The following is a 25,208-nucleotide window of genomic DNA, read 5'->3' as shown; positions in this document are numbered from 1 at the left end:
TTTGCTGCGGACCAGCAAAGTGACAGCCATTTCCCCGTGTCTAAGCAGTTCTCAGACTTCCCTATAGAGCTGCTCATGCCAAGAGCCTAAATTCATTACCGCTTGAGAGCTAGGGATTTTGCCGAGGTGCCTAAGTCCATAGTTTTGCTCTTAATTTTGTCTAGCATTTCTGGATGTTTTTCTACCCAACTCCATTTTACCGACCTCAAATTATTAGTAAGGGACAAAACTCCTGGATTAAGACATCCTCTTTTATGGAGCTGGAAATTGCCTTGCATAAGAACAGTAAAAGCAAGGGCATTGTGATCGCTTTCACCACAGCCATATCATCTACTGTAGGCCATTGATTGGGGGTAATTAGACAGTAGTCTATTCTGTTTGAATGGTTTGGTCTATTAAAGGTGTGGTCCCCATTTAGGTCTGATCTTGTTCTTCCATTAGTTGCTCTCAAGTCATGCCGCAGCGTGAGGGCTAGCAACTGACCACCTCTCTTCGTCCATCTTACCTTCGGCAAATTAAGTGGTGAAATTGACCACTCCCTATCCCAATCCTCAGTCAGACCAGGGGTAGTCAAAGCAAAAGGTTTGTACATACAATTAAAGTCACCTGCTACTATGGTGGGGGTGTTATCCATGTGCTTAGACAATGCATTGTCCAGTGTACGTAGAGTAGTGCTTTCTTTTGTGGCAATGTCCACCCTATTATACACATTAAAAAATGTGCCTTTCCAACCACTAGATAAAGTCAGCTCCAATGCCAAAATATCCAGCGAATCTACATGCAAGTGCTTAATTTTGGACCCTATAGCATTCCTCACCCAGACCAGTAAACCTCCCGAGGGTCTATCCTGCTTTTTCTTAGTAGCAGCAATGTCAAAAGTGGAAAAACCGCTTCTACGAGGCGCGGATAGACTCCAAGTTTCCTGTAACAAAATTATGTCAAAGGTATCAATGAATGTGCACCAGTCGGGGTCTGACAATAGTTTAGAGACCCCGGCCACATTCCAGACCAGAATCCTAAATGAAGGAAGAATAAAAACACACAGTTTCAACTGGACAAGCTTTCAAGGTTACGCCAGGAGTTGCATTTGTAGCATTTGGCACATCACTCGATGTCGTAGTGAGCAATGGATTAGTTTCTGATTCGAATACTGTAGGAGTGGGGAATAATCCTGTCAACATATATGCAACAGAGTGCCAACATTCATTCAAAGCAAACACACAACATGTAGTTTGATTTTTACATTTTATGTAAAGCACAAGCTGGTTAGTATGCTCCCTCTACTGAAAATAGATTACTGTATGGAAACCAAGCTTCACTTAAAAACAGATTGCTACAGTACACCCCCCCCCCCCCCCCCCCCAAAGTTGAGCTCAACATGTTTACTCCTCAAAAGGTTTGACAATGTTTGCTCTTCTTTCTTTTAATCAAACACTGGATTTACTAATGAGATATGAAGAAGACTAATAAAGCCAATGTTTTCATGGTGAGAAATGTATAAATAATCACAATATTGTAACAAGAAGTGTGTGAATACCTTCCAATAAGATCACCACAATGCAGGCAGACACTGCTGTTCCTACCAAGAGCATCAGGAACAACCCAACTGGAATGGCAGACATCACAACAAACACCAATAATGACAAGGAGACAAAGGGATGGTCTTCCAAGTAATGGCCAACTGGTGAGTTCAAGAAAGAAACAACCTGTAAAATTAATTTAAAACATTTTAGTAATACAGTGATACTGAAAACAAAATAGATTGCCTGACCTAAATTCAGAACCTTTAGAGTGAACACCTCAATAAGGTAAACAATCAGTATTTTTAAGCAGAATATTAAATGAATCATCAACAGACCATGAATGAATTTCACTAAAGAAACCATAGTAGGCGTTTACAAAAATTACAATAAAAACATGTACATTGGTTCAAAAGAGGTTCTTTATGAGTCAGTAGAACCAGAGTTGACACTTGAAAGCTGAAGCAATAGTAGACAAGAGTTATTTTGATTGTCTATCTTAGAAAAAATGGCAGTAGTCGATCACACTTAAAGACAGGCAAAAAATAACCAGAGTGAGAAATTCAGGTAGAATATGTCAGAATGAGTAAACAATTACAAAGCAGGTTTTGGCAGGCTTACGTTCCTATTTTCAGATACTTGGGTGCATTAACTTATACAATGACAAAAGTGTTAGTGTTGTCGATGGCTCTATTGCCACCCAAACCACAAACTGATTATTTTACATGATAAAATGTTATGGTCATGGATAGCAAAGTACTGGGGGCTTTTTTCTATCCGAGATTCCGCTCCACCTTAGGTCCAGCTGCCTCCCTTTGTATCATCCTTCAGACAGATCTACACCACATGACTTGTCACACCCTCCTCACTTAATTAATCCTATCAATTTGATGTTTTCTTTGTCCAAATTATTCCTAACTCAAGTGAAAAAATCTGGTCTGTGTTCAATCACACCTACAGTTTCGATAACAAACAAGAAAAACTGGTGTTTCTCTTTTGTTCAGCATGACAGTATAACTTTTGACTGTCCAAAGTCTGAGCAAAAAACATTGGCAAAGCCAATAGGTCTCGCATTGGTGACCTACTGACTTTGATCATAGTTTTCAGCTGTGCAGCATGCATGACTGACAGAGCGCATTCTCCTGAGGCGGAAGCCGGGAGCAGCATCGATCGCTAATTTTAAAAGTGTGTCTTTTAATATTTTTGTTTGCTTACTTTGCACATCCCACTTACCCCTTATTCCTCATCTACATTGCTTTTCCCTCTGCAGCCGATTAGGCGCTGTTGAGGGGAACGGATCTGAAAGGATAGGCGCCATCTTAGGGGATGATTTTGGTGAACGGTGCAGTTGCCCGGCCACTCCCATCCCTGTCAGTATATGATGATTATACTACCCCGGCAGCGCAGCGGACGCGCCGCCGGTGCACCGAAGGTGCGCCAAAGGCAAGCCCATCTGTGCCCGTCCGGGGCCCATCACTATGCCCGTTTCTTAAACTATTCTTCAATACAACTACAGACATTCCAAGGTAATTGGCCTCTCCGTGCTCCAACCCTGGCCCGTATTGAAAATCTTGGCATATCACAGCCAAATTGTATCACAATATCTCCTCCTAAGCCTGGATTACAAAGACCCTCGCCGCGGACTGTTAAACTGGAGTCTCTCCCCCCCCAGTCTCCCTCTGGCCCCCCCTCTGTGGCCACAGCCTACCTCCTTAATACCCGCTCTGCGGTTAAACACCAACTGGAGCTCTTTAACCTCCTGGACACAGCCATACCTGACATCCTGTTTCTTATCGAAACGTGGTTTTCATCTGATTCCCTGGCCGATAGCCTAGCGACCCTTCCCGACTCCTATTATGATCTCCGAGCTGATCGCCCGGAGGGGAAGACCGGAGGTGGAGTGGCTATGATAGCCCGTTCCAACCTCCAATTTCAACTTTTTTCCTACCCTTCTATCACCGCAGTTGATTTCTTAGTTGCCCGCTCTGTCAACCTAGCGGCTCCTCTCGCCTGTGCGCTGTTTTACCGACCTCCTCAACCCATGCCTTACTTTATTCCAGCTATGCAGGAATTGCTGACCACCTTGGTGGTCAACAATTCCTCGGTCCTGGTACTGGGTGACTTCAACTTCTGGCCTAGTGACCCTTGTGAGTACCACACCTCTAAAGATTTTACAGAATCTCTTCACAGCATGAACTTCACTTCACAGATCCACTTCCCTACCCATATTCACGGCCATACCCTTGACCAGATTTGGTCAGCTAATCTGCCCATTTTCTCCGCCAAAGTCCTCCCTTGCACTTGGTCTGACCACTCCTTGATCTCCTTCTCCTTCGAACTTGGGGCTGACAATAAGCCCCCCCCCCTAAAAATGTCTGGACTCGGAACTGGAATTGTGTGGATCTTGCTGCACTCTGCTCTTCCCTTGCGGCCTCGCCCCCTAGCTTCCCCGATGCCTCCCCTAACTCTCAGATGGCCGTCATCAACAGCTGGCTTTCTACTACCTGTGACTCAGTTGCCCCTCTTAAATTGGTTAGAACGTGTCGTTCCCACGAGGCTAACCGATGGTTTACCAACGATCTCTAGGCTCAAAAACTTGCACTCAGGCAGGCTGAACGCCACTGGAGGCGTGGATACTGTCCTACACTTAAAACACAATACACGGCCCTCCTCCGGGATTACAAAAAAGCCATTCTCATAGCCAAAACGGAATACTTTTTCTCAAAAATTCTCCTTGCGGCTAATAAACCCAAGGAAATCTTTACCATTGTCCATGAGCTAGCAGCTTCTGATAGAGTCGCCCCCAAACCCTCCCCCTCTCAACTTCTCTGCCTCCATCAATGATTATTTCATTGAGAAGATTGCGACCATCAAACGCAACATTCCCTCTCTTCCCCCTTCCTTCTCCTGTCCCCAACCGCCTCCTATCTCTCCTCTCATCGACCAACTTTCTCTAATTTCTGAGGAGATCTTCCTTACTATGCTTAAGAAAGTCAAATTGGGGTCCCCTTTCGACTGCTGCCCCGCCCACATTCTGAGGGAGGCTTTCTCAAGTTGTCCTGAACTCCCGCTAACCCTCCTCAATACTTCCATTACTCAGGGAATTGACCCAGACTCGTTCAAATTAGCCATAGTTATTCCCATCCTAAAAAAACCTGGCGCTGATCCCACCTCTCTTTCTAATTTCCGACCTATTTCTCTGCTCCCCTTCCTGAGAAAGATCCTTGAGAGCCACGTCACCACCTGCCTCTCTGCTTTTATCGAGGACAACCACCTCCTGGCCTTTCGCCCAGCTCACTCTACGGAGTCTGCTGTCCTCTCCGTCCTAGACGAGCTTAGGAGGAGTGCTGATACCAACTCCCCCCAGGCCCTGGTCCTCCTCGATTTGTCCGCCGCCTTCGACACGGTCGATCATTCCATCCTTCTCGATCGTGTCAGGGGCGCCGGCATTCGGGGGTCAGCTTTGGCCTGGCTCACCTCCTTTCTAGAAGACCGCACCCAGGCCGTACGGCTTGAGGGTTTTTCTGCCCCCACCTGTTCTGTCTCTTGCGGGGTCCCCCAGGGCTCTTCTCTTTCCCCTCTTCTCTTTAATCTATATATCTATCCTCTTTTAGCCACCTTGCAAAAAATGGAGGTCACGGTGTTTAATTATGCCGATGACCTTCAGCTCATCCTTAACCTCTCTTCTTCCCCCGATTCTATCCAAAAGTTCCAATCTACACTGACGTTCATCTATGATTGGATGAACTTCAATCACTTAAAACTGAATCCCGATAAGACAGAGTTGGTCCTTACTGGTGGCCCTTCTAGCCCCTGGACCTCTGCCTTCTGGCCTACTGCCCTTGGTTCCTCCCCCCAACCCTCTGCCTCTGTAAAAACTTTGGGTATCAAAGTCAGTCATGACCTTACCATGCACCCCCAGATTAGCACTGTGGTCTCATCCGGTTTTCTGTCCCTTAGAATTATACGTAAAATCTCCCGCTTTTTTTCTGTTGCAGCCCTTAAACTCATCCTCCTTGCTATGATTTTATCCTGCCTTGATTACGGCAATGGCCTGTATGTAGGTATTTCTGCTTATGAACTCCGGCACCTGCAATTAATCCAAAACCAGGCTGCACGTCTTATCTATAGACTTCCTAAATCCCTGCGAGTTACCCCTCTGATAAAAACCCTCCATTGGTTGCCCATCTTGGAGCGCTCTTTATTCAAGATGGGGTGCCTGATCTTTATGGCTCTGGCTGGCACCGCCCCAGACTTCATCAATTCGAAGATCAGTGCATATGTTCCCAGCAGAAGCCTTCGTTCCTCCACTCAGTCTCTCCTTACCGTCCCTCGCTTTCAGAGGAAAAAATTCAGAGGCATGAGGTTTTCCACCTTTGCCCCCCCTTTCTGGAATGCCCTTCCCTTTGCCATTAGGTCCACCCCCAATTATATGGACTTCCGTAAAGCTCTAAAAATACATCTTTTCTCCCTGACATATCCGTCGCAGTAACCTTCCTGCTCCCCTAAGTGCTATCTGTCCGCAGCGCCAAGAAACCGCACGGTGTTAAAGTGCTTTATAAAACTTTTCAACTTCAACTTCTAAAGTTAAATTATTATTTTTTTAAAGCCTTTGATGCGCCCGCTGTTTTGTAGACACACGCACCATTCATGCGTGTGCCTATAAAATGATGCAGGCGCTTTTTAAGCTTAAAGAAAAAAAGAATTATTTAAAGTGAGCTAGAGCTGGGGTTAACGGAAGGAATGGAGGGGCCAAAGCAGGGGAGCATAGTGAACGTAGAAGAAATATGAAGGATGGTGGGATACGCTGAAGCAACACAGAAAGCATAATCAAAACAGGGGAGGAGGTGAAGGAGGCATAAGCGACACAGGGCTGAGGGACAGCAAAATAGAAGCCACAGTTGGGTGAAAGGCACAATGGGGGTGGTGGGGAGGGGGGAGAGAGAAAGAAGGGTCGGATGCTTGTTGGGAGGAAGCAACACAGAGGGCGCAGGGAGGCAATGAGAAAAGCAAATGGGTGAGTGCAACAGGGAGGGTGTGGGCAGAAGCACTTTGGGGACTAAGAGCAACAAGGTGAGTAGGGGGCCAAGAAGTACACGAGGGAGACAGCTGGAAAACGTGCATGCTCATGGAGTGCTTAATAAAGAATAAAAGAGTAGTGCTTGAAAAAGAAGCAGTGGAGATAGAGATGCCTGTCAATCAAAGAGATGCTAAAGAGGCAAAGCTCCATGGGAGGGATTAACATCAGGTTGACAAGCTCGGACACAAATAAGAACCAGGCAATTTAAAGGAAAGCCAAACAATGGTAATCGACAGGCAAGCTTCAAGGCCCTCTATGTCCTTGGGAAACCACGAAATGCCTTGCAACACATTGGACATCACATTTAATCAAAAGAACTTGTCTTGGCACAACATCCGGTCTTATAAGCAGCAGAATATATAGTTTCGACAGTTTGATAATTCTGCTATGACTTAAAATTAAGTGACTAAATAATAGTAAACATCTTCTGGAAGACCAGCCATTAAAAAAAGAAGATTCCGCATCAAGTATTCAAAGTGACACAGTAGATTCAAAAGAGGAAAAAGTTCTAGAGGAAGAAAGGACTGTTTTTGAGAATTTTTTTATTTATATAGCGCAAACTTGATACCGAAGGATATCAGAGACCTTTACAATTTGAGGCAAAGGCAACAAACCAGAACATTAGTCCAACATGGGGAAAGAAAAAATGCTTATAATAAATTTTATGGACATTTCCTTTACCTCGGGAAAGAACGTAATCAACTTAATGCACCTATTAAAGTAAACAAAACACATTCCCTCCAGTATGTATGCTAACTCTCAGAAATAGAGCATATAGTGGAGAGGGCTAAGCAGGAAGCATGCACAAATGAGGTTACCGAGACATTCTCTCTCAGTAGGCTGCCCCCCAATCCTTCAAAAGGTCCCTGAAATAAGCCAGTAGTGCATGTATTCTCAAACTGGACTTATTGTCATGGGCCCTTAAGAGCTCTCTAAATAATCCAAAGTGCAGGGTGTCTCTGCAAAAAGCCTGATAGTACAGACTCTGTCATGCTGTCAGTGTCTTCAGGCGCATCTGAGTAATGCCTTTGGAGTGTGGGGTATGGAGCCCCAACCAGAAAGTGGCAGACTTTATTTGTAGCTGTATATAGCACAAACTTGCCCCAAAGATATCAGAGCGCGTAACATGCGTACCATATTTCATTACACAAGGTCAGATTTGTTTTTAGCAGTGGGAGATTACATGAATTGCCCAGAAACGCAGGATGTTGAGCAGACTCGAAACTGGTTGTTCAGTTTCAAAGTCGGCAGCACATGCCATTAGATCACATCTCCTTTCAGACTTTTTGAATGTACCCCCAAGTGTGTGGGTTTCCTAGAAGTCCCCTGGGGTTATTTTTGCCCCATCTCATAGGATAATCATTAAGGTAAATCTGGAAGATATCCTGCAGTAAATGTGCCCTTTTTGCTGTGCACTTACATCTGCAATGCAGCGCCGAGATAAGGTAATTTCCTAATTTGCAATAAACTGTGCTCCTATGCAAAGGGACACTCTACATTTACAGGTGCAAAATATCTGCACGAACAATGTTGCTACAAAGAGGCTGGACATGCTTGTGTGGAATCTAGAGTAATATTAAATTGCTCAGTAAGTGCTAAAATCAAGTGAATAAACGCATCCTGCCCATGTCGTAAACAGCCCCAGTACACTTGGTAAAAAGAGTCTCTGCTATTACTGACACCAATTTGCATCTAATCACAGCACACAACTAGGTAGGTTTGTATTTAAAGGACAAAGTTCTTAAAAAGCAATTTGCAATACCATTAAAAGGAGACAGTAGATCTCAAGTTTATAAAACAAGAAGTGTGACATTTTAATCCCTAAATGTATTTTTTTTTTAAACCCATATCCACCGGTTGCAAATTCTAATTTCCCTCTTTCTCTGTACTAGAAGGCTGCTCTAGTATCAAACACAAATTTTGAAAAATTGCCATATGCACTTACGCCGAATATTTCCCGACTAATTTCAAGTTGAAAATTAATGCTCTAGAACAACACTAAAATGTTTTTCCAACATGCATCACAATAGGAGTGTCTCAATTAAATTCTCCTGACCAACAGCTTCTTAATATGTAGTCGGAATACATTTTCTACACAATTTCAGTACAGATGTATTATTTTATGTTTACCCTACATTCTTTCACACTTCTGGTCCTCCTGAGTAGAATACTCCACAACGTTGTCGTTTTAAAGAAATAGTGTCAACAGTGATGTGCGGCAAACAAACTCGTTATTCAGGAATATTTTTCCAATATTCCTGACATTGCTCTAGAGCCCTTGTATTAGAGGCTTCCTACAGCCACTATTATTCTTTTCTCTTTCAATGCCGCTCACAGAGTTCCTGGATGAGAAATCAGGATCACTTTCGAATTTTCTCAAAATGTCTCATTTTGTGGAATATTAGCATTCTTGAAGATATCGGTATCTTTTCACAAAATAGAGATTTAACTCAGATTGTTGCTTTTCTATTGCATTTGATGATGTTCTTAAACAAAATGTATACGCTTGGGTTTTCACAAACTAGAAATCAAATGCCAGACTGTGAAAACTGAAAATTGTGGATTAGCAAGAACTCGGATCTGTGTCTGCTAGTTTTGACGGAGACAGATTTCAAACATGTAATTTATAGAGCATTGGGAAAGATGGGTGCTTTCCATGGTAGAGAAGGAAAGTTGTGTAGTGAATGGCAGACAGATGATAGAATAAGTGCTGGCAAAGTCAATAGGCCTGGCCTTAACTCTCTAGAGCATTTACGGTGAGATGGTTAACTGTTTTTTTTTTAATGATCATTCATGGTCCATGAAACCATGAATGTAACCTTTACCAAGCATAATGAAAAAAAACATGTACCTTCAACAAATTATATGTTATGTACAACACTTAAAGGGCAACAGTATGGCTCGTAGAACTACATCAAACAATAACGGAATTAACTAGGCTATAACGCCAAAGTATTACTATTTTCTGCTGTGTGCGGATTAAATTTGTATTGCGGCTTCATGGACACAAAAAAGTAACAAATCTTTATTTTCTTATCAGTGAAGCACACATACTTTATGCATGGTTTTCAAATGCATGCTGCATACAATTACGCTTAACTGCTTCCAGAGGCCACAGCTGTGCAAATAACGTCCATTCCAAATTTGCCACTCCAAATCTTTTTTTTGAACAAATCAAAATCCACTGCTGCTTATGGATTCACACGCTCTTGTTGCCCAACTAGATCCTGGACTCTCGCGCCCAGGCAAAATGCCCCATCTCAACATATCCTTCAGTGTAATTATCAAATGCCTGTCCCAATAGCTGATCCAAGATACTACTGATTCTTCGAACCAGGCCAGTGTTTAAAGAAGGATGTCCAGTTGCCATGTAAGCTTTCTCGTGGGCTGACCGAAATTTCACTGATGCCCCTAAAAACAAATAGCTGAAGAAGGTGTCATCAAAGCTCCCTTCTACATGTAATATTACTATTAACAGGAGTATGGTTTAGATGATATGAGCTTGGTAAAACCGCTAAAGCTGTGCCTAGTACAGGCAGTAAAAGTACCTCTTGTTCCTGCTCCCACAAAATCGGTTTTGTTTCACAGAAAACACCGAGAGCAGTGCCACTAGTCTTCTGAAAATACTATTTCCTGTTCTCAAACAGAGGAGTTTGGACACTAGGGTCCGGATTACGATGTCAGCGGACGCAATTGTCTCGGTCCTGGGACCACCCGACCTCTGTTTGGCAGTCCAGACCGGCTAATTACAAAGCAACTGAACACTGTTCACTCACATTTCTCAATGGGAGTTCGTGTTACAGCCGTTAACCGGCCATAACACAAGCTACCATTGAGAAATGGGAGGTGTTCATCCCTGGACAAGGACATGGACTTACAGGTCTATAACATCATCCTTTTGGTCAACAAAGGACTATAAATGACTCCCTCAGCATGCACTTCTCAATGAGGCATTTGAGGAGATACGCTCCGATATAGTGGATTACTTCACGCTCAACACGAGCTCTGTTGACACGGAGGCCTCGTTGTGGGAGGTGTTTAAGGTGGTCATTATGGGGCAGTGCATATCCAGGCAGGCAGGAGTACTCCAAGCTATTAGAAACACCCTTTCCAACTTGGAGGCACAGATTAAAGAACTGGAAGGGAGAATTAATACTGACGGGGAGTCAGATCTCCTGGCCGACCTGAAGGTTAAACTGCAAGAATACGAAGAGGAGGTTCAGAGGGAGGAGAAATTCTTGGGGAAGTACGTGGAGGCACGTTGGTATGGCGAGGACGACAGACCTGGGTGTACTCTCCGGTATGCTCCGTACCCCGCGCTCTATGGTCTATGTACCTGAACTAGTGGGTAAGGATGGACAAATGGTTAGGGGGTCCTTAGCTATTCGGAATGAGTTCTCTTCTTTTTATGCTCACTTATACACAGCTACACAAACTGAATGCCCGGAAGGCATGCAGGAATTTTTTGATTCCCTGACCCTCGTATGGTTTAATGATAGTCATAGGGAATACATGCACTTACCCTTCACGGTTGTAGATTTCACTGATGTTATCAATAGCCTACCCCTTGATAAGTCCCCTGGGTCTGACGACCGCTTTTTATAAAACATATGTGGAGGAACTGGCCCCCAGACTTTAAGCGGTATATGGGGAAGCGCATGATACTGGTATATTACCATGCTCCATGCGCGAAGCAATCATTGTCACCTTGCTCAAGCCTGATGAGTTGGAAACCGTTCTAGACTCTTATAGGCCTTTGTCGCTTAACGTGGATGTGAAGATTCTGGCTAAATTGATTGAGAGCAGATAGCAGGCTTTACTTCCCAGTAAAGCTTTGCCGGATCAATCGGGATTAATTCCCGGGAGATCAACCTCGCATAACCTCAGAACGGTATTTTCTGCCTTGCATTACTTACACCCCAATGTGTAGGCGGCGGAGATGTTCCTGGATGCGACAAAAGCCTTCGATTCGCTCAAATTACCATTTTGGAACGGATGGGTTTCGGCACCATGTTTCTTCAATGGATCAGATTATTATATATTGAACCAATGGCCAGAGTGCGGGTGAATAATATTGTATCTGACGCCTTCGGATAATACGTGGCATGAGGCAGGGCTGCCCACGGTCGTCCTTGTTGTTTGCTATCGCGATAGAGCCGTTGGCTGCACGCATCCGGCAACACAACACTGATAAGGGGATAGAATTCAGCACATGTAGTCGGTCGATTTCTCTCTGTGTGGACGACATAACATTATATATTCTCAACCCAAGCGTAATCTTGACATTGTATTGCGGGAGTTCATCAAATTCGGCGGGCTATCTGGGGTGGACATAAGTTGGGCAAAATCCGTGATCTTCCCCTTAACCGACAACACCAGGGCAGTGACCTCGGAATTTCCGTTAAAATGGGAGCAGGAACAAGTGAAGTATTTGGGTGTCTGGATTAGCCGAGACCTACAAGACCTTTGGAATTGAAATTTTGGGAGGGCTATGGTCTGGTTGGAGGAAAAGGTAACTTTATGGTCTAAACTCCCACTATCACTTGCAGGTAAAATCGCACTAGTCAAAATGATTATTTTGCCTAAATTGTTATATCTTTTCATAAACTTGCCACTGGTACTCACCAGTCCTTAGTTCAAGACACTGCAATTTTTATTGGACTCTTTGGTCTGGGCGAATGGCCAGGCTCGGGTGTCATGGGTCCTCTTGTCGTTACCAACTGCTCAAGGTGGGCTGGGCGCGCCAGACATTATGTGCGCAGGTGCAATTCCAGCATTACTGGGTGCATCCGATGCCATTCCAACCTTACGTGGCAGTAGAACTCCCCCCCCAACCCTCTCAATCCTGGTCCTAATGATTATTCCAAATCTAGCATGTGTATAGACCATATGTCAGCCAGTTCAATAGGGTACAGAAAGTATATGAACGAGGTGGGCATCTCGCCACAGTCTCTCTTACAACACCCACATCAGTACGGAGCAGCAAAGGGTAGCAAAGTCTCATCATTTCACAGGGCAAATGCGAGGATCCCAAAGGGAACCACTGGCCACACACCCCACGTAGCAGGGACGTCCCACACATATTGAGGCAGCATTCAAGCAGATTCCTGCCCCCCCCCCCGGCAAATCAACGATCTCACTCCTTTCGCTATCAGAATCGTCCAGTGACAGCACATATAGCGTAAACGGCTCCCACACATCCCGCGGGCGAGATTTCTCCGGGAGCCCCTCATAGTAGCAGTTCAGTTGGTCTCTACAGTAGGCCATGTCAGTCAACCACAGTTGCACATTAGGCGCCCTTCTCCCCCCCCACCCAATAGCGACCCTCCTCTTAGCCAATTGTAAAGCCAGGACCACAAGCCGTCTCGATCGTGCTGTTACCCCAGAAGCAATGCCCAGGAGGCAGAGACGCACGTCTAGTTTTACCTCACTGGAGATCATGACAGACAGTCTCTCAGTCACCTCCCTCCAAAAGTCATACACACGCGGACACCCCCAGGCCAGGTGTATAAAATCGGCATCGTCAGCACCACACCGGACACATTGGGCATTAGCCCGGAGCCCATATCTGACCAGCTGGACCGGCGTGTAATACCATTGGTGCAGAAATTTAAAGTGCAGAAGGCGAAAGTTGCCATTAATCACACATCCCCCAGTCATGTTACAGCACTCCTCCCATTCATCATCGCTCAGGGGTTCTGGCAGGCTCGCATCCCAGCGTGCCCTGGCCAAGACCGCCCCTCCTCCTTCATCCTCCTGCGCTGCCTTATAAAGTTTAGAGAGTAATTTAGTTCTATCTGTGGCTGTGTAGAGCAGCTGCAATGCCCCAAGCGTTAATGGTTCCGCCGGATACGTCGGAAACAAATCTCGTACTGCTGCCCTCAAGCGTGCATAAACAAAAGTAGTCATAGCTGTGTTAGTGGAGCGTGCTGTCATGGCCTGTAAAGAGAGAAAGGATGCCCCCGGAAAGAGGTCCCCCATGGTCTGAACTCCAGCTTCCCTCAATACCTGCAATCCCCCGATCTCACTGGTCACTGAAACATCTGAGTGGTACAGTAGTGGCATAGCCGGAGCATATAACGGCAATCTGGCAGCCCGTCTACCAAGGTCCTCCCAAGCGGATGCCGTGCGTCGCACAGTATCGATCTCCCCCTTCTCGAATACCGAATGTTTGTTAACTATCATCGCCCTTAGCGGATATGGCAAGACTGCACTAGCCTCAAGCGCCACATGTGGTGTATACGGCGGAGCATTTATCCAGTAACTAGCAAATTGCGCTTGCACGCATAGATAATACAGCTTCATGTCCGGCAAGGCGAACCCACCCAGTGCATGCGGCTTGATCATGACATCCCAAGTCACACGCGGTTTTTTTATGGCCCAGGTGAGCGAAATCAAAAGAGACTTCAGCCGTGCGAAAAAGTGCGACTTCAACGGGACAGGGATATTCACAAATAGATAAAGAAATTTCGGCAGCACCACCATTTTAATTAAAGAAGTTCGATCAGCGAGTGTCAGAGGGAGCCGAGTCCATCTCGCCACCTGATCCTCCAGCTTAGAGATGGCTACCCCATAGTTAGCCCTTATGACTTCTTGGCAGTCCCTATGCACCCAGATAGCGAACCGACTCCGTCGCCCACTCCAGAGGGAACTCCAGCGGGATTTGGCGAGTCGCGTCCGTGAGTGGGAGTATTACCGATTTGTCCCAGTTGATAGTCAGCCCGGAGTGTCGACCAAACTTAATGAATTCGCGAAGTATATTTTCAAGATGAAGTACCGGGTCTCTTACATACAGGACCATGTCGTCCGCATACATCGACACAGCCAGAGATCTGAGGGGGAACTTCAACGCTGCTTCCGCATACCTCTGCCGCAGTATACAGGCCAAAGGTTCCATCATGATGGCAAACAATAACGGCGACAGAGGACATCCCTGCCTTGTCCCCCTCTGGATCGGGAATGAAGAGGATACATGCCCGTTGACCCTGACTCTCGCAGTGGGCGCAGTGTACAATAGAGCGATGAGTGAAGTGAAAAAAAAGGCACCCCCATCCGGTGCAGGACGGTCTGCATATATTTCCATGCCACCGAATCGAAGGCCTTGGCCGCGTCAAGCATGACTGCAGCTGCAGGAAGGTCTGGCTTAAGCAGGTGTAATACTGCGAAAAGTGCCCGCAGATTATGCGTCGTGGACCTGAGGGGGATGAAACCTGATTGGTCCGGCAGAACCATGACTGGCAGGAGGAGACGCAGTCTCGTAGCTAACACTTTGGCAATGATTTTGACATCAGTATTCATAAGGGAGAGGGGACGATAGGAATCGCATTTATTTGGCGGTTTCCCCGGTTTAGGCAGCGCCACCAAGAGTGCCTCTCTCATGGTCGCTGGGAGTCGTCCACGCTCAAACGCTTCTTCCAAGACCTGCGCCAGCTGTGGAATCAGTAAATCCGCATATTTTTTATAAAATTCGGAGGGTAGGCCATCCGTGCCAGCCGCTTTCCCATTCGGAAGCGCCGCAATGGCGTCCCTGAATTCAGCTTCCGTAATATGGTGCATTAGGAATTCTTGCTGACCTCTGGAGAGCCATACCAAGGCAACACCCTCTAGGTACCGGTTCACTTCCTCCTCGTCAGCTGTGTCCCTCTGCTCATAGAGTTGCGCATAATGCTTCGAGAAGCAAGCTAAGATACCTTCAGTGTTAGTCACCACTTCCCCCTGGTCCACGATCTCTTGCACCGTGCAGTGACGTGCCCATGGATCCCTGATGCGATCCGCTAGTCCCTTCCCTGGCCTGCCCCCTTCTCCATAGTATCTAGCAGTAGCGTGTTTAGCCAAGAATTTCACCTCCTGCTCCGCCAACTCATTGTACTCAGTGACCTTCGATCTTATGTCTGCAAGTATCGTGCCCTCCGCACCCCCTTCCAGCCGTCGCTCAAGGGACAGCAACTCCCTTTCCAGCCTGGACATGGAGTCCCTGATGGACGTGAGCACCCCTGACCTTAAACCTATACATGCACCTCTCACCGTCACCTTGAAGGCCTCCCACACCGTACTCCTATCTTCAACGGATCCCACGTTTTTAACAAAGAACTCTTCCACGATCTGTCCCAGGCGCTCGGAAAGCACCTGGTCGGTCAGTATCCCCGGAGAGAGTCGCCAAGTGAAAGGGGCCGGAGCATGTGATGGAATCTGTAATACCAGTGTAGCAGGTGCGTGATCAGAGATAGTGCGAGGCAAATGAGTAGCACCCACCACCCAACCACTCACATCCCTAGTCGCCAGCCAGAAGTCCAGTCTCGACCATGTATCGTGTGCTGAGGTGTAGCAAGTACCCGCTCGCGCAGTTGGATTACGTAGCCTCCACACATCTAGCAGTTGCAGCCCATTCATACCCTCGCATACCGCTTCCGCCGCTTTCTTGCGCACAACAGGTCTGTCTTGTTTCTTGTCCAGTTCTGAATCCAGCGTGACATTCCAATCCCCCCCACATAAGATAGCTGACGGTGCTAGCATATAAAGTTTGTTCCAGAGCATAATATAGAAATCCGGATCATCAATATTTGGACCATACACATTGAGCAAAGTAATCAGCGTACCGCACAATTTGCCCTGTACAATAATAAACCTCCCTTCCTGGTCAATTTCCTCATGTACCACTTCAAAGGGTATACTCCTCTTGATCAGAATCATCACCCCCCGTGCATAGGAAGAGTACTTAGTGGCCAGTCGCACCCCCGCCCACTGTCTGCCCACCATTTCAGCCGCCCTGCCCTGAAGGTGCGTTTCCTGTAGGAATACCACCTATGCGCCATGTCGATTCAAAAATGCAAGCATTTGTCTTGTCTTTTGTGGCCTATTAAGACCCCGCACATTCCAAGTTACGCATGTGACCTTACCCCCCCTGTCCATATCGCCAATTCTGTAAGCCTCCCAAAAGCCAATAGAGCAGCCCCCCTGTCCACCCCAGAGTCCTCACCTCTGCACCCCGCAAACCATAAGCAACAGGAATATCTTCGTAGAAAAAGCCGACTCTCAACCAGAGGAGTCGAGCGTATGTTACCAGCATCTCAGATCCCTCATCCCAGACCAGGAAAGAAAACAATCCCCCAACAGCCCTCAAATCCCCGTCCCCCATCCCACCACCCACTTCAGCGTACCCAATTTGCCAAAGCCATCCCGAAACCCAACTCTGCACAACCCCCAACAGTTCAAACAACAGTGTGTGGGGATCTCCCATATCGGGGGCGTAGTGGCACACTTCTCCCGCCAAGAGGTGACGGGAGTGTGGACCATACTCAATAAGAACATCTCCAACCTTACAACCCTGATCTCGTAATCAATACATCCAGTAGTAAGCCAACAAATTGCAGTACATTGCCAGGAGAGCCCCTGATGTGCCCACATCCAAAAGTGCTATAGACATAGCTGAGAGTATTACCATCCTGCAGGGCAGCCCTAGCATGAGCCCCCCCAGAGCCCACTATCCGGCTGAGTTTTCAACCATGTGCACTGGGGATAGAGCCAGCCAATCGTAAGGCAACAGCAGACATAGAGATGCCACCCGCCAGCTCCTCCCCCCCTCCACAATGTCCATGTTCTCGATCTTAAACAATTCAGGCCTCAGTGGGCTCCTCAACTTTGTTAAGGAAAAAGCAGATGAGAGGCCGCGGGGGAAAACTCAGCACGGTGCCCCCCAGCAGCGCCCCTGTCGCAGTCAATAAGTCGAAACAGCTCATGCGTCCTCATCCTGCCCTTCATCCTCAGCTACATGTCTCTCGTTCGGTTCTTTGGCGCGTTTTTTCAATTTTTTGGCGTAGTCCATTGCTGCCTTGGGGGAAGAGAAAATCTTATTATCCGACGGCGGCCCTACCCGGAGGCGCGCAGGATACAACATGGCGTATGCAACGTTATTAGTCCTCAGCAGTTGTTTCACCGGGGCAAATTCTTTACGGGCTGTTTGCACCGCCATGGTGAAGTCGGGGTAGAACTCAAGCTTGTTGCCCTGATATTCAATGGAGCCCTTTTCCCTGGCAAGCCGAAGAATAGTGTCCCTGTCCCTATAGTTCAGAATTCTGGCTACAATCGGCCGCGGCGGCGCCCCAGGTGGTGGACGTTTGGCCAGTGAGCGATGGGCGCGCTCCACTATGAAGACTCGAGACAGCTGATCCGCTCCAAATATGTCGATGAGCATCCTTTCCATATAGTCTTCCATGCGTCCTACGTTTGTGGATTCCGGCAGGCCCGTGACCCTTACGTTGTTCCTTCTGGACCTCCCTTCCAACTCCTCGTTCTTCGCCTGTATGACCGCCAGCACCCTTTCCATGCTGAATACTTTAGACGAGACAGTGGCCAGCCCGTCCTCCGTGGCAGACACCCTCTGCTCCACTTCCCCCATTCGCTCGTTTTGGCGGTCAAATTGCGTCGCCATTTGGTCGAGACGGTGATTGACTGATTCCATGGTGCCCTCGATGGATTGCAGGGTTTTTTGCATAGCTACCAACGTGGATTCCAGATTCGGGGCGCCCCCCACAGCCCCCCCTTGTTCAGTGTCAGCTGGAGCCTGGGAGGTCATGAGCGCAGTCTTTTTTGCCTCAAATGTAATTTTCGGCTGGTTCCTCTCCGGTCGGCCCATGGTGGCAAATCACACAGCACAGTCAAATACACAGTTCAGCAGAACCAATGTACCAGACGAGGTCAGCAGAGTGGATCTGTTGTAATTACCGGGTGGCCTTCACCAGTCCCAGCCCACTGCAGCGTACTCGTCCGCAGTTCAGACAGGGTCTCCGCGCTCGACAGGAATCGGCACCCCCAAGCGATCACAGGCGGCCTCAACGTTCCCCCCCCCGGTGCTGCGAGTCGGGGTCTGCCAGTCAGTAGCACTATGTTTATCAAGGCCCCCCTCAGCAAGCCTTCACCCCCAGCCTCGGGGCACAGCACACCAATCGGGGTCCAGTAGTTTCACGTCCGCAGTTTAACTCAGCAATTTGGCGGGCTCCACACAGACGTTAGGCATCCAACATGGCCATGAAAGGCAGCAGTGCAGCAGCGGACAAACTAGCGCGCAGTCACCGACCAGGGTGCAAGCGCGCTGCAATCGGAGTCACCACCGCTCCGCTCTACCACTCCGCTGACCCCCTCGCCCTGCCCCCACCAGAATCGGCTCACGCGGCGCGGCCCCGACAGGCCCGGCGCCACCTCCGCAGCCCCGGGCTTGCGTAGCGCCCCGCCCCACTCACCAACTCCGGCAGGGCCGGGTCCAGGCCGCTCTGCTCCGGCGCCTCTCCGGGGACACACCGCAGGATGTCTCCGCCTCTGCCTCGATTCCACCGATCCCAGTCCCCTCCTCCGCAGGGCAACAGCCGCAGGATCCAGCGGGCGCACAATTCGGGCAGCAGCGGTAGGCCGGTTCCACGAGGCGCGGATATTGCAGGCAGCAGGCTCCCGGCTCGGAGTGATCCGCCCCCAAGGGCGCTCAGGACAGCCTTGGACTCCGGACAAAAAGGTATGTAGAAGGCCCCCGATGTTAGCGGGGCCCCCCCAGCTTGATTACAGGGTGCAGGCTGTGAAGATTGTAGGATTAATGTACGGATATTATATGGTCCCGACAGAGCCTCACGCAAGTGCGGCCATCTTGTCCGGCGCCCTCTAGCGCCCCCTATGTTGCCCAACATTAAAGACGAGATAAGTGATAAGGTGGCACAAAAGAGGTATCTCAATACATTTGCAGACCTGTACCCCGAGGGAATGTTCAGAGGTCCTCCAGTTGCAGAGGAAGGACAAACAGTGCCCTTTGGTGAGGCATTCCTGTATCACAAACTCTGGGCTGCCTGTAAGGCACTACATAGTGACTTCCCCTCCCAGCCAACCCCACTAAACGCTTTGGAAAACCTTTTGCGGACACCATCTTCACGTAGACTCATCACCAGACTGTACACGTCCATGCAAAAAGATGCCCTTGTGGCTACTTCTAACGCTCGTCATAAATGGTCTGCCGAGATGCCGTCCCCCCTGACTGACGACCAATGGTCGTACTGCTGTGCCCAGATGACCGAATTGTCACCCAACTATAAACAGGTTAATTAATTTCAATTTTCTGCACCGCAATTACAGAACACCCATTAGTCTACACAGAATGGGATTAAGGCAGATGACTGTTGCTGGCGTTGCGGGGCTGCTGCCGCCACTTTCTTACACATGGTGTCGGCTTGTTCGACCATCATTGATTATTGGTCTGTGATATTTGAGGCCATAAACCAGATTTTGGAGATGTCACTGCCTCCATCCCCGCTACTGGTTTTGTTAGATTATGTGAGGGATACACACGTTAAGAAACGCAAACTACATGCACTGTTGCTGCTCTTCGCCAAGCGTCAAATAGCCCAGCTGTGGGGTAGGAAGAGAAAACCTACTACCGAGACCTGGATCAGAGAGGTCACCTATGGCCAGACGCAATTAGCTACGTTCTGGGACCTCATGCCGCATGCCTCCAGACCTAAAGAAATATGAGGGCCATTTATTGACTGGGCTCGGGAGCGGTCAAGTGGCTCTGGCGAAGAAGTTGGAACTGTCAACGATGCTGGTTCGAATTGAAGGTGCAATGTCTGCAGAGGTAATGAAAGTGGTATTGAGTTATGAACCAACATTTTGTATGCACTAGGAGATAGACATCGTCTATTGTTAGGTCACCAGTGGTGATGGCCTTGTTTCTACTTGTCAATATACATGTTCTTTCTCTACAGTGGGGTATAATGCTACTTTTTGGGCATGTCGTTGGCTCTTGCATCATCTCCTGTAATATTGTCAATATTACAAATGCACTGCTTTCTTTTTATTTGGTTGTTTTTTGTAGATCTGAAACTATTATTTTGTAAATCAATAAAGAAATTGGCTAAGGTATAGAATGGTTAGTGCTCATATGGAGCAGAGCACAACTCCGTCAGCACAGCGTGGCCCAGCTGGGTGCAGGTAATAGGTCTACTAACTACTTGTAAAGTGAAAACGTTAGCTTCCTATCTGAAAAAGCACCAATGATTAGAGTGCCTAAAACACTCCCATGCCGTTTTAAGAGCCCCAGGCAATGCAAGACAGGAGCACACTGCTTCTATCAGCCCCAAACCCTGCAATCACATCCCAGCCAGCCAGCCTGGCCACTGGTGCTGTGCAGCATATCTCGCTGCCAGTGCCAGTAGGGCAGGCCAGAAGTTAGGCGAAGCTCCACAGTAAGCACCACTCCTGGCTCAGGCCAGCCAGTGCTGCTGTTGTTGTTGATGTCTGTCCTCAAAGCTGTGCAGGCAAAGAGATTTACTTTTCGGCTACTGGTGTGAAAAGGGGTAATAGCGCCAGAAAACTAGCAGGACTCTACTAAGTGGGGTGGAATTATAATAACCATAAAAGTAAATAAGAATAGAATATTAGATTTGATTACCAACTTTAAAAAAGTGTGGTGCATAGAAGGAATCTACCTTTGCAGAAATAGCTGCGTAAAAATTGAGTGCGAGATATAAATAGTCACTGTTCAAAGGAGCACAATCTCAATTTTTTTAGAATGTGGAGTTCACAGTTCCATGCAGAAGAATAAAGATGTGTAATACTAAGCTCCGTGTGTGGCGTAGTCATTGGCAGGTACCCAGACTGGGGAGGTCACTACAGTCCTCATCTTTCGATACGGAGGAATACTCCTTTCAAATATAATCCTAACTCCTCTTTCTTTAAATAAGTTTTACCCTCCTCTTTCTGAAATAAAGCCAGCGCTAAAATTCTTGCAATCCTAAAAGGGCGACTTTAGAGGGTATTTTTCGCTTACCAGATGCTATGATTCCGCCTCCTAGGGATGGCTTCCTTTGCAATGCATCAGGTGCATTGTTTTCCAGGACAGCAGCAGCTGGCAGAACTATGTGACATCACCAACATACAATGCATCAGTTTACTGATTGTTCAATCTTTTATCTCACAAATTGATTCTAAACTAAAGACACCAACATGCTTTGACATCAGTGTTATACAGTCAATAGCATAACCAGCACACACTATCAAATATCTGCATATTTCACCCAAAATAATAGATTAATCAAAGTCAATAGCCAACCCATAACTGTGGATGGGTCTGTGCCAAGCAGCCCAGTTATGATCCAGGATTCCACTCAAAGGGTCTTTCTGTTACTCCCTGCAGGAAGCCACTATTCCCAGATTGGAGCTAGAAAGCAAGCTTTGCTGTCCTCCAATCCCACCTAACACTAAAGGATTTGCAGATAGTGGACTGCACCCAAGATTCAGCGCAGCAGTATACTGCTTCTTGCACTTGATCACCAACCCCTACAAGAGAAGAATACCACTTGTGAAAGGAAATGAATAATTTTAGATAAATTATCAATGCAATTTGTTTTTAGAGATTTTTCACAGATACAGACAGAAAACAATGTGTTTTCAGTCTGCACTTATTTTTAAAAGTGGATAAATACAGAAAATTGTGCTTCTTTTAAGTGACTCTTGTGCTGTCTTTCAAGAATTGTAGCTCATCAGCTGAGCAGATGAACAGCATAGGAAATTAAAAAACAGGATGAAATTTCTTTAAATAATGGCATATGACAACATACATTTGTGGTATAATGCTAATATGTAGTAGATGTATTGTGGCAGCTTAATTAGCTATATCACTACAGACATCAAAGTACGAGTGTGTTTCTATCAGTTAAATAAATATGGAAATGTAGTTTTACAACTTCATTTATACACAAAAAACTAAATAAATAAGGATAAATATAGCTAAAATATCCCAAAAATAAATATGGATGAATAAACACGGAAATGTAAATAAAAAAAACAAAAAAAAGAAAATACCATAAAGCCGGGAGCCCTATTTCTAAAGCATTTAACGCTGTTTCGGATCACTTCAGGGTAAGGAAGATAGGTAGAGGAGTGAACAAGGACTATCCAAACAATGCAATGGAATAAGGAACAGAAGATTAAAAGCTGAAGGCAGAGCTAACAATGGGCTTTCACAGTTTTTTAACTTAAGATGTTCATGTACCATATGGAAGAGTGCCCAAAAGGAGGCCCAGAATATAGAGTCTTGGATTTCCTGGCATAGTTTGTGGCTCAGTTTACAGAGAGACAATTTCATGGATCTGTCAAATAAATCTTTACTTTGAGAAAATAAATGAATTTTCTCACAAGAGGTAAAAAGGGAGGTATAAAAGATACAGTGTCAAAAACCCTAGGTTTGCGGTTGACCTTCTGCAAATGTGCCCAAGGAGGCTGACTAGCTGAGCAGGAGTAAACAGTATCAGGCCTATGCAGGTCTTGATGAGCATGAGCCAAAGGCAGTTTACAGCACCCACCTTTGGATATGCACTGCACCGTATATGTATTGTTGGGTTCCTCCATCACGCTCTTACAGTTTCCGGGGCACCTCCAGGTTACTTGCTTGTATTTGGTGGCCAAGTTGGCAACTGCCAAAATTGAATGCCACGTGGGTCAGGTGTGTTTTGAATAGCATCAGTAAAATGGCTCAAGCTTCAGGTGCCTCACATTTGATGCTAGTGACAATGACAGAAATGAGGAGAGTTAGATGTGGTTGAGTTAGTATTTCAACCCTCTGTAGAGCCAGCCCATCAATTCATTGAGGTAGGGAATGGAAGCAGAGGGTAACACATGCAACATTTTGAAAGCCTTCTTAAAATATACTAGTGCGGCTTGAGCAGGAACGAAAAGAGTAAGTATTCAATGGCTAAGGAGCACAAATTAAGAAATATGTATCCCCTTTTCCAACATGAAGAAAGCAGTGTTCAGCTGAATGCAAATAATCTACTAGGGATGCGAGGGGCCTTTTCTCCGGAAGAGATAGACAACGGATGAGTCAAGCACCTGAATAAAAAATAAACTAATTTCCTGACCTAACCAGAAGTCAGTATAAAGAAGTAAGCAACAGTCCGTAGTTGCTGACCCTTGTTCTGAAGGCTCTGGAGTTGAGAGGCAACAGTTATCTCCTCTAATACTAGCACTACGGAAAGCTACATCTGTTTTCAAATTGCCTGATACTGTCCTAAACCAAACAGAAAAGATTACAAGATCAAGCTTTATCCCCAAAATATCCTGCTGCACAAATGATATCCATCAGGAGCTAGTGATCCATGGATTGGAAGATCACAACGGAGAGGAACAAAGCGCAACACAGCGCTCCCGGCTGCATGTGGAAATATGTTGCTCCGGAATCCTGACAGTGCAGCTCTCATCCGATGTAGGGACAGTAACTACACTAGCAGGTACTCAATGATGGTCCATGACGTGAAGCAAGAACACATTCACTATGTATCCAATACCTTAATGCATTTATGGTAAGACACTTATAGGTGAAAGCTCAGAATAAGGTGGTATCAAGGGTAGGCTTCTGAAAACAAGGGGATCTACCAATGGCTAAGCCATATGAAACACCAGACATGGATAAGCAGAAGCCTAACCAGAAGGATATGGTGTTGGTGGAGAACAGCAATAGACCAAAGAGCCAGAAATGTTAGACCAAACAGAAGCCATGGTTTAGCTGGTGATATTTGTGCACCCTGCAGTCATGGGTGCAAGTTGATAGGGGTCTTGGTGGCCATCTCAGCCTTCCATTGTTCTGATATTTAAAACGATTATGAGCAACATCAAATTACATAACAATAACAACTACACCGAAGCAGCTCAAGACATTCCAGTCTGTGGTGTGCCTTCTTTAAAAGGTTTTGTTAACATTATTTGCGTTGCCATTATCTTTTTGAGGTGGTTGCAAAGAAATTCTGAGAATTCACACACAACTTTAGGAAAGATTACTACAATGGCAGAACCTTCATCTTTAATTCCTGTCCGCGACCGGTCTATCTGATAAGCTTTTCCGTCCCCTTTGCCTCCGAGCAAGGTGGTAGGAAATGCATCCAACAACCTTGCATTATTATGCAAAGCAATGGTAAGACCTGCCAGCAAACAAGGTGACACAGTGTGTCACACAATATCAACTCTGTTGACTCGATCTCCTGGTGAAAAGCACACAGTGAAAAAGAAAGTGTGCTGGAAACCCCTTAACAGAGCGGGTTAAAGCTAGTGGGTATGCACTGCACAGCTCATGCCCATCAGGGTTTCTGACCCTCCCTGAGACATGGGAACCACCAGCTAAAGTCCTTGTAGTGTTCTTGGAGAATGCAGGAAGAACTCTCTCGGTCAGTGCTATGCTCTAACCCCTGTCCCTTCCAAGACTACTCCATGGCTGGTTAGGCAGCGATGAGCTCAAAACCATCCACCTCCTCTCACACAGTGGAAAATATATAGATGTAATATTCTGTCTGATCAGTAGTCAATGAAGGCTCTTCAGGTAATGAGTAATATGTGTCCTACAAGAAATTCTAAAGACTAACCCACCCACAGCATGCTTAATCATTTGAAGCCCTTTTTGATCAAAGCCAGGAAGGCCAATATATACTGGTTGCGTAATCCATTTTAGCACCGATAACAGCTGCAATAAAAGTTTTCAAAGGAGAGAAAAGACTGAATCTTCTGATAGGTCGTAGGATTAATACATTATTAAATCACCGGATTTAAAACCTCATGGAGAGATGTTTATCAATCAGGACTCCTAG

At 46.5% G+C, this 25,208-nt stretch overlaps 1 protein-coding gene across 5 annotated transcripts in view; it reads right to left on the bottom strand.

Annotated features, from left to right (window-relative positions):
* Positions 1–25,208, bottom strand: part of LDAF1 (lipid droplet assembly factor 1) — a 257,114-nt gene that overhangs the window by 193,717 nt on the left and 38,189 nt on the right. For all 5 annotated transcript variants that reach the window (XR_015300666.1, XR_015300667.1, XM_086940814.1 and 2 more), the window contains one exon: positions 1,538–1,706. Coding sequence is in view for 3 of the 5 variants with exons in the window: in XM_086940814.1 (XP_086796940.1) it covers positions 1,538–1,706 (169 nt within the window). In the remaining 2 variants the exon portion in view is untranslated. The remainder of the gene's footprint in view (positions 1–1,537; positions 1,707–25,208) is intronic.

Source organism: Lissotriton vulgaris, chromosome 10, assembly GCF_964263255.1.
Source record: "Lissotriton vulgaris chromosome 10, aLisVul1.2, whole genome shotgun sequence".
Classification (NCBI taxonomy): domain Eukaryota; kingdom Metazoa; phylum Chordata; class Amphibia; order Caudata; family Salamandridae; genus Lissotriton; species Lissotriton vulgaris.
Note: the sequence above shows the minus strand (reverse complement) of the source record. Positions and strands in the feature narration are given on the sequence as shown.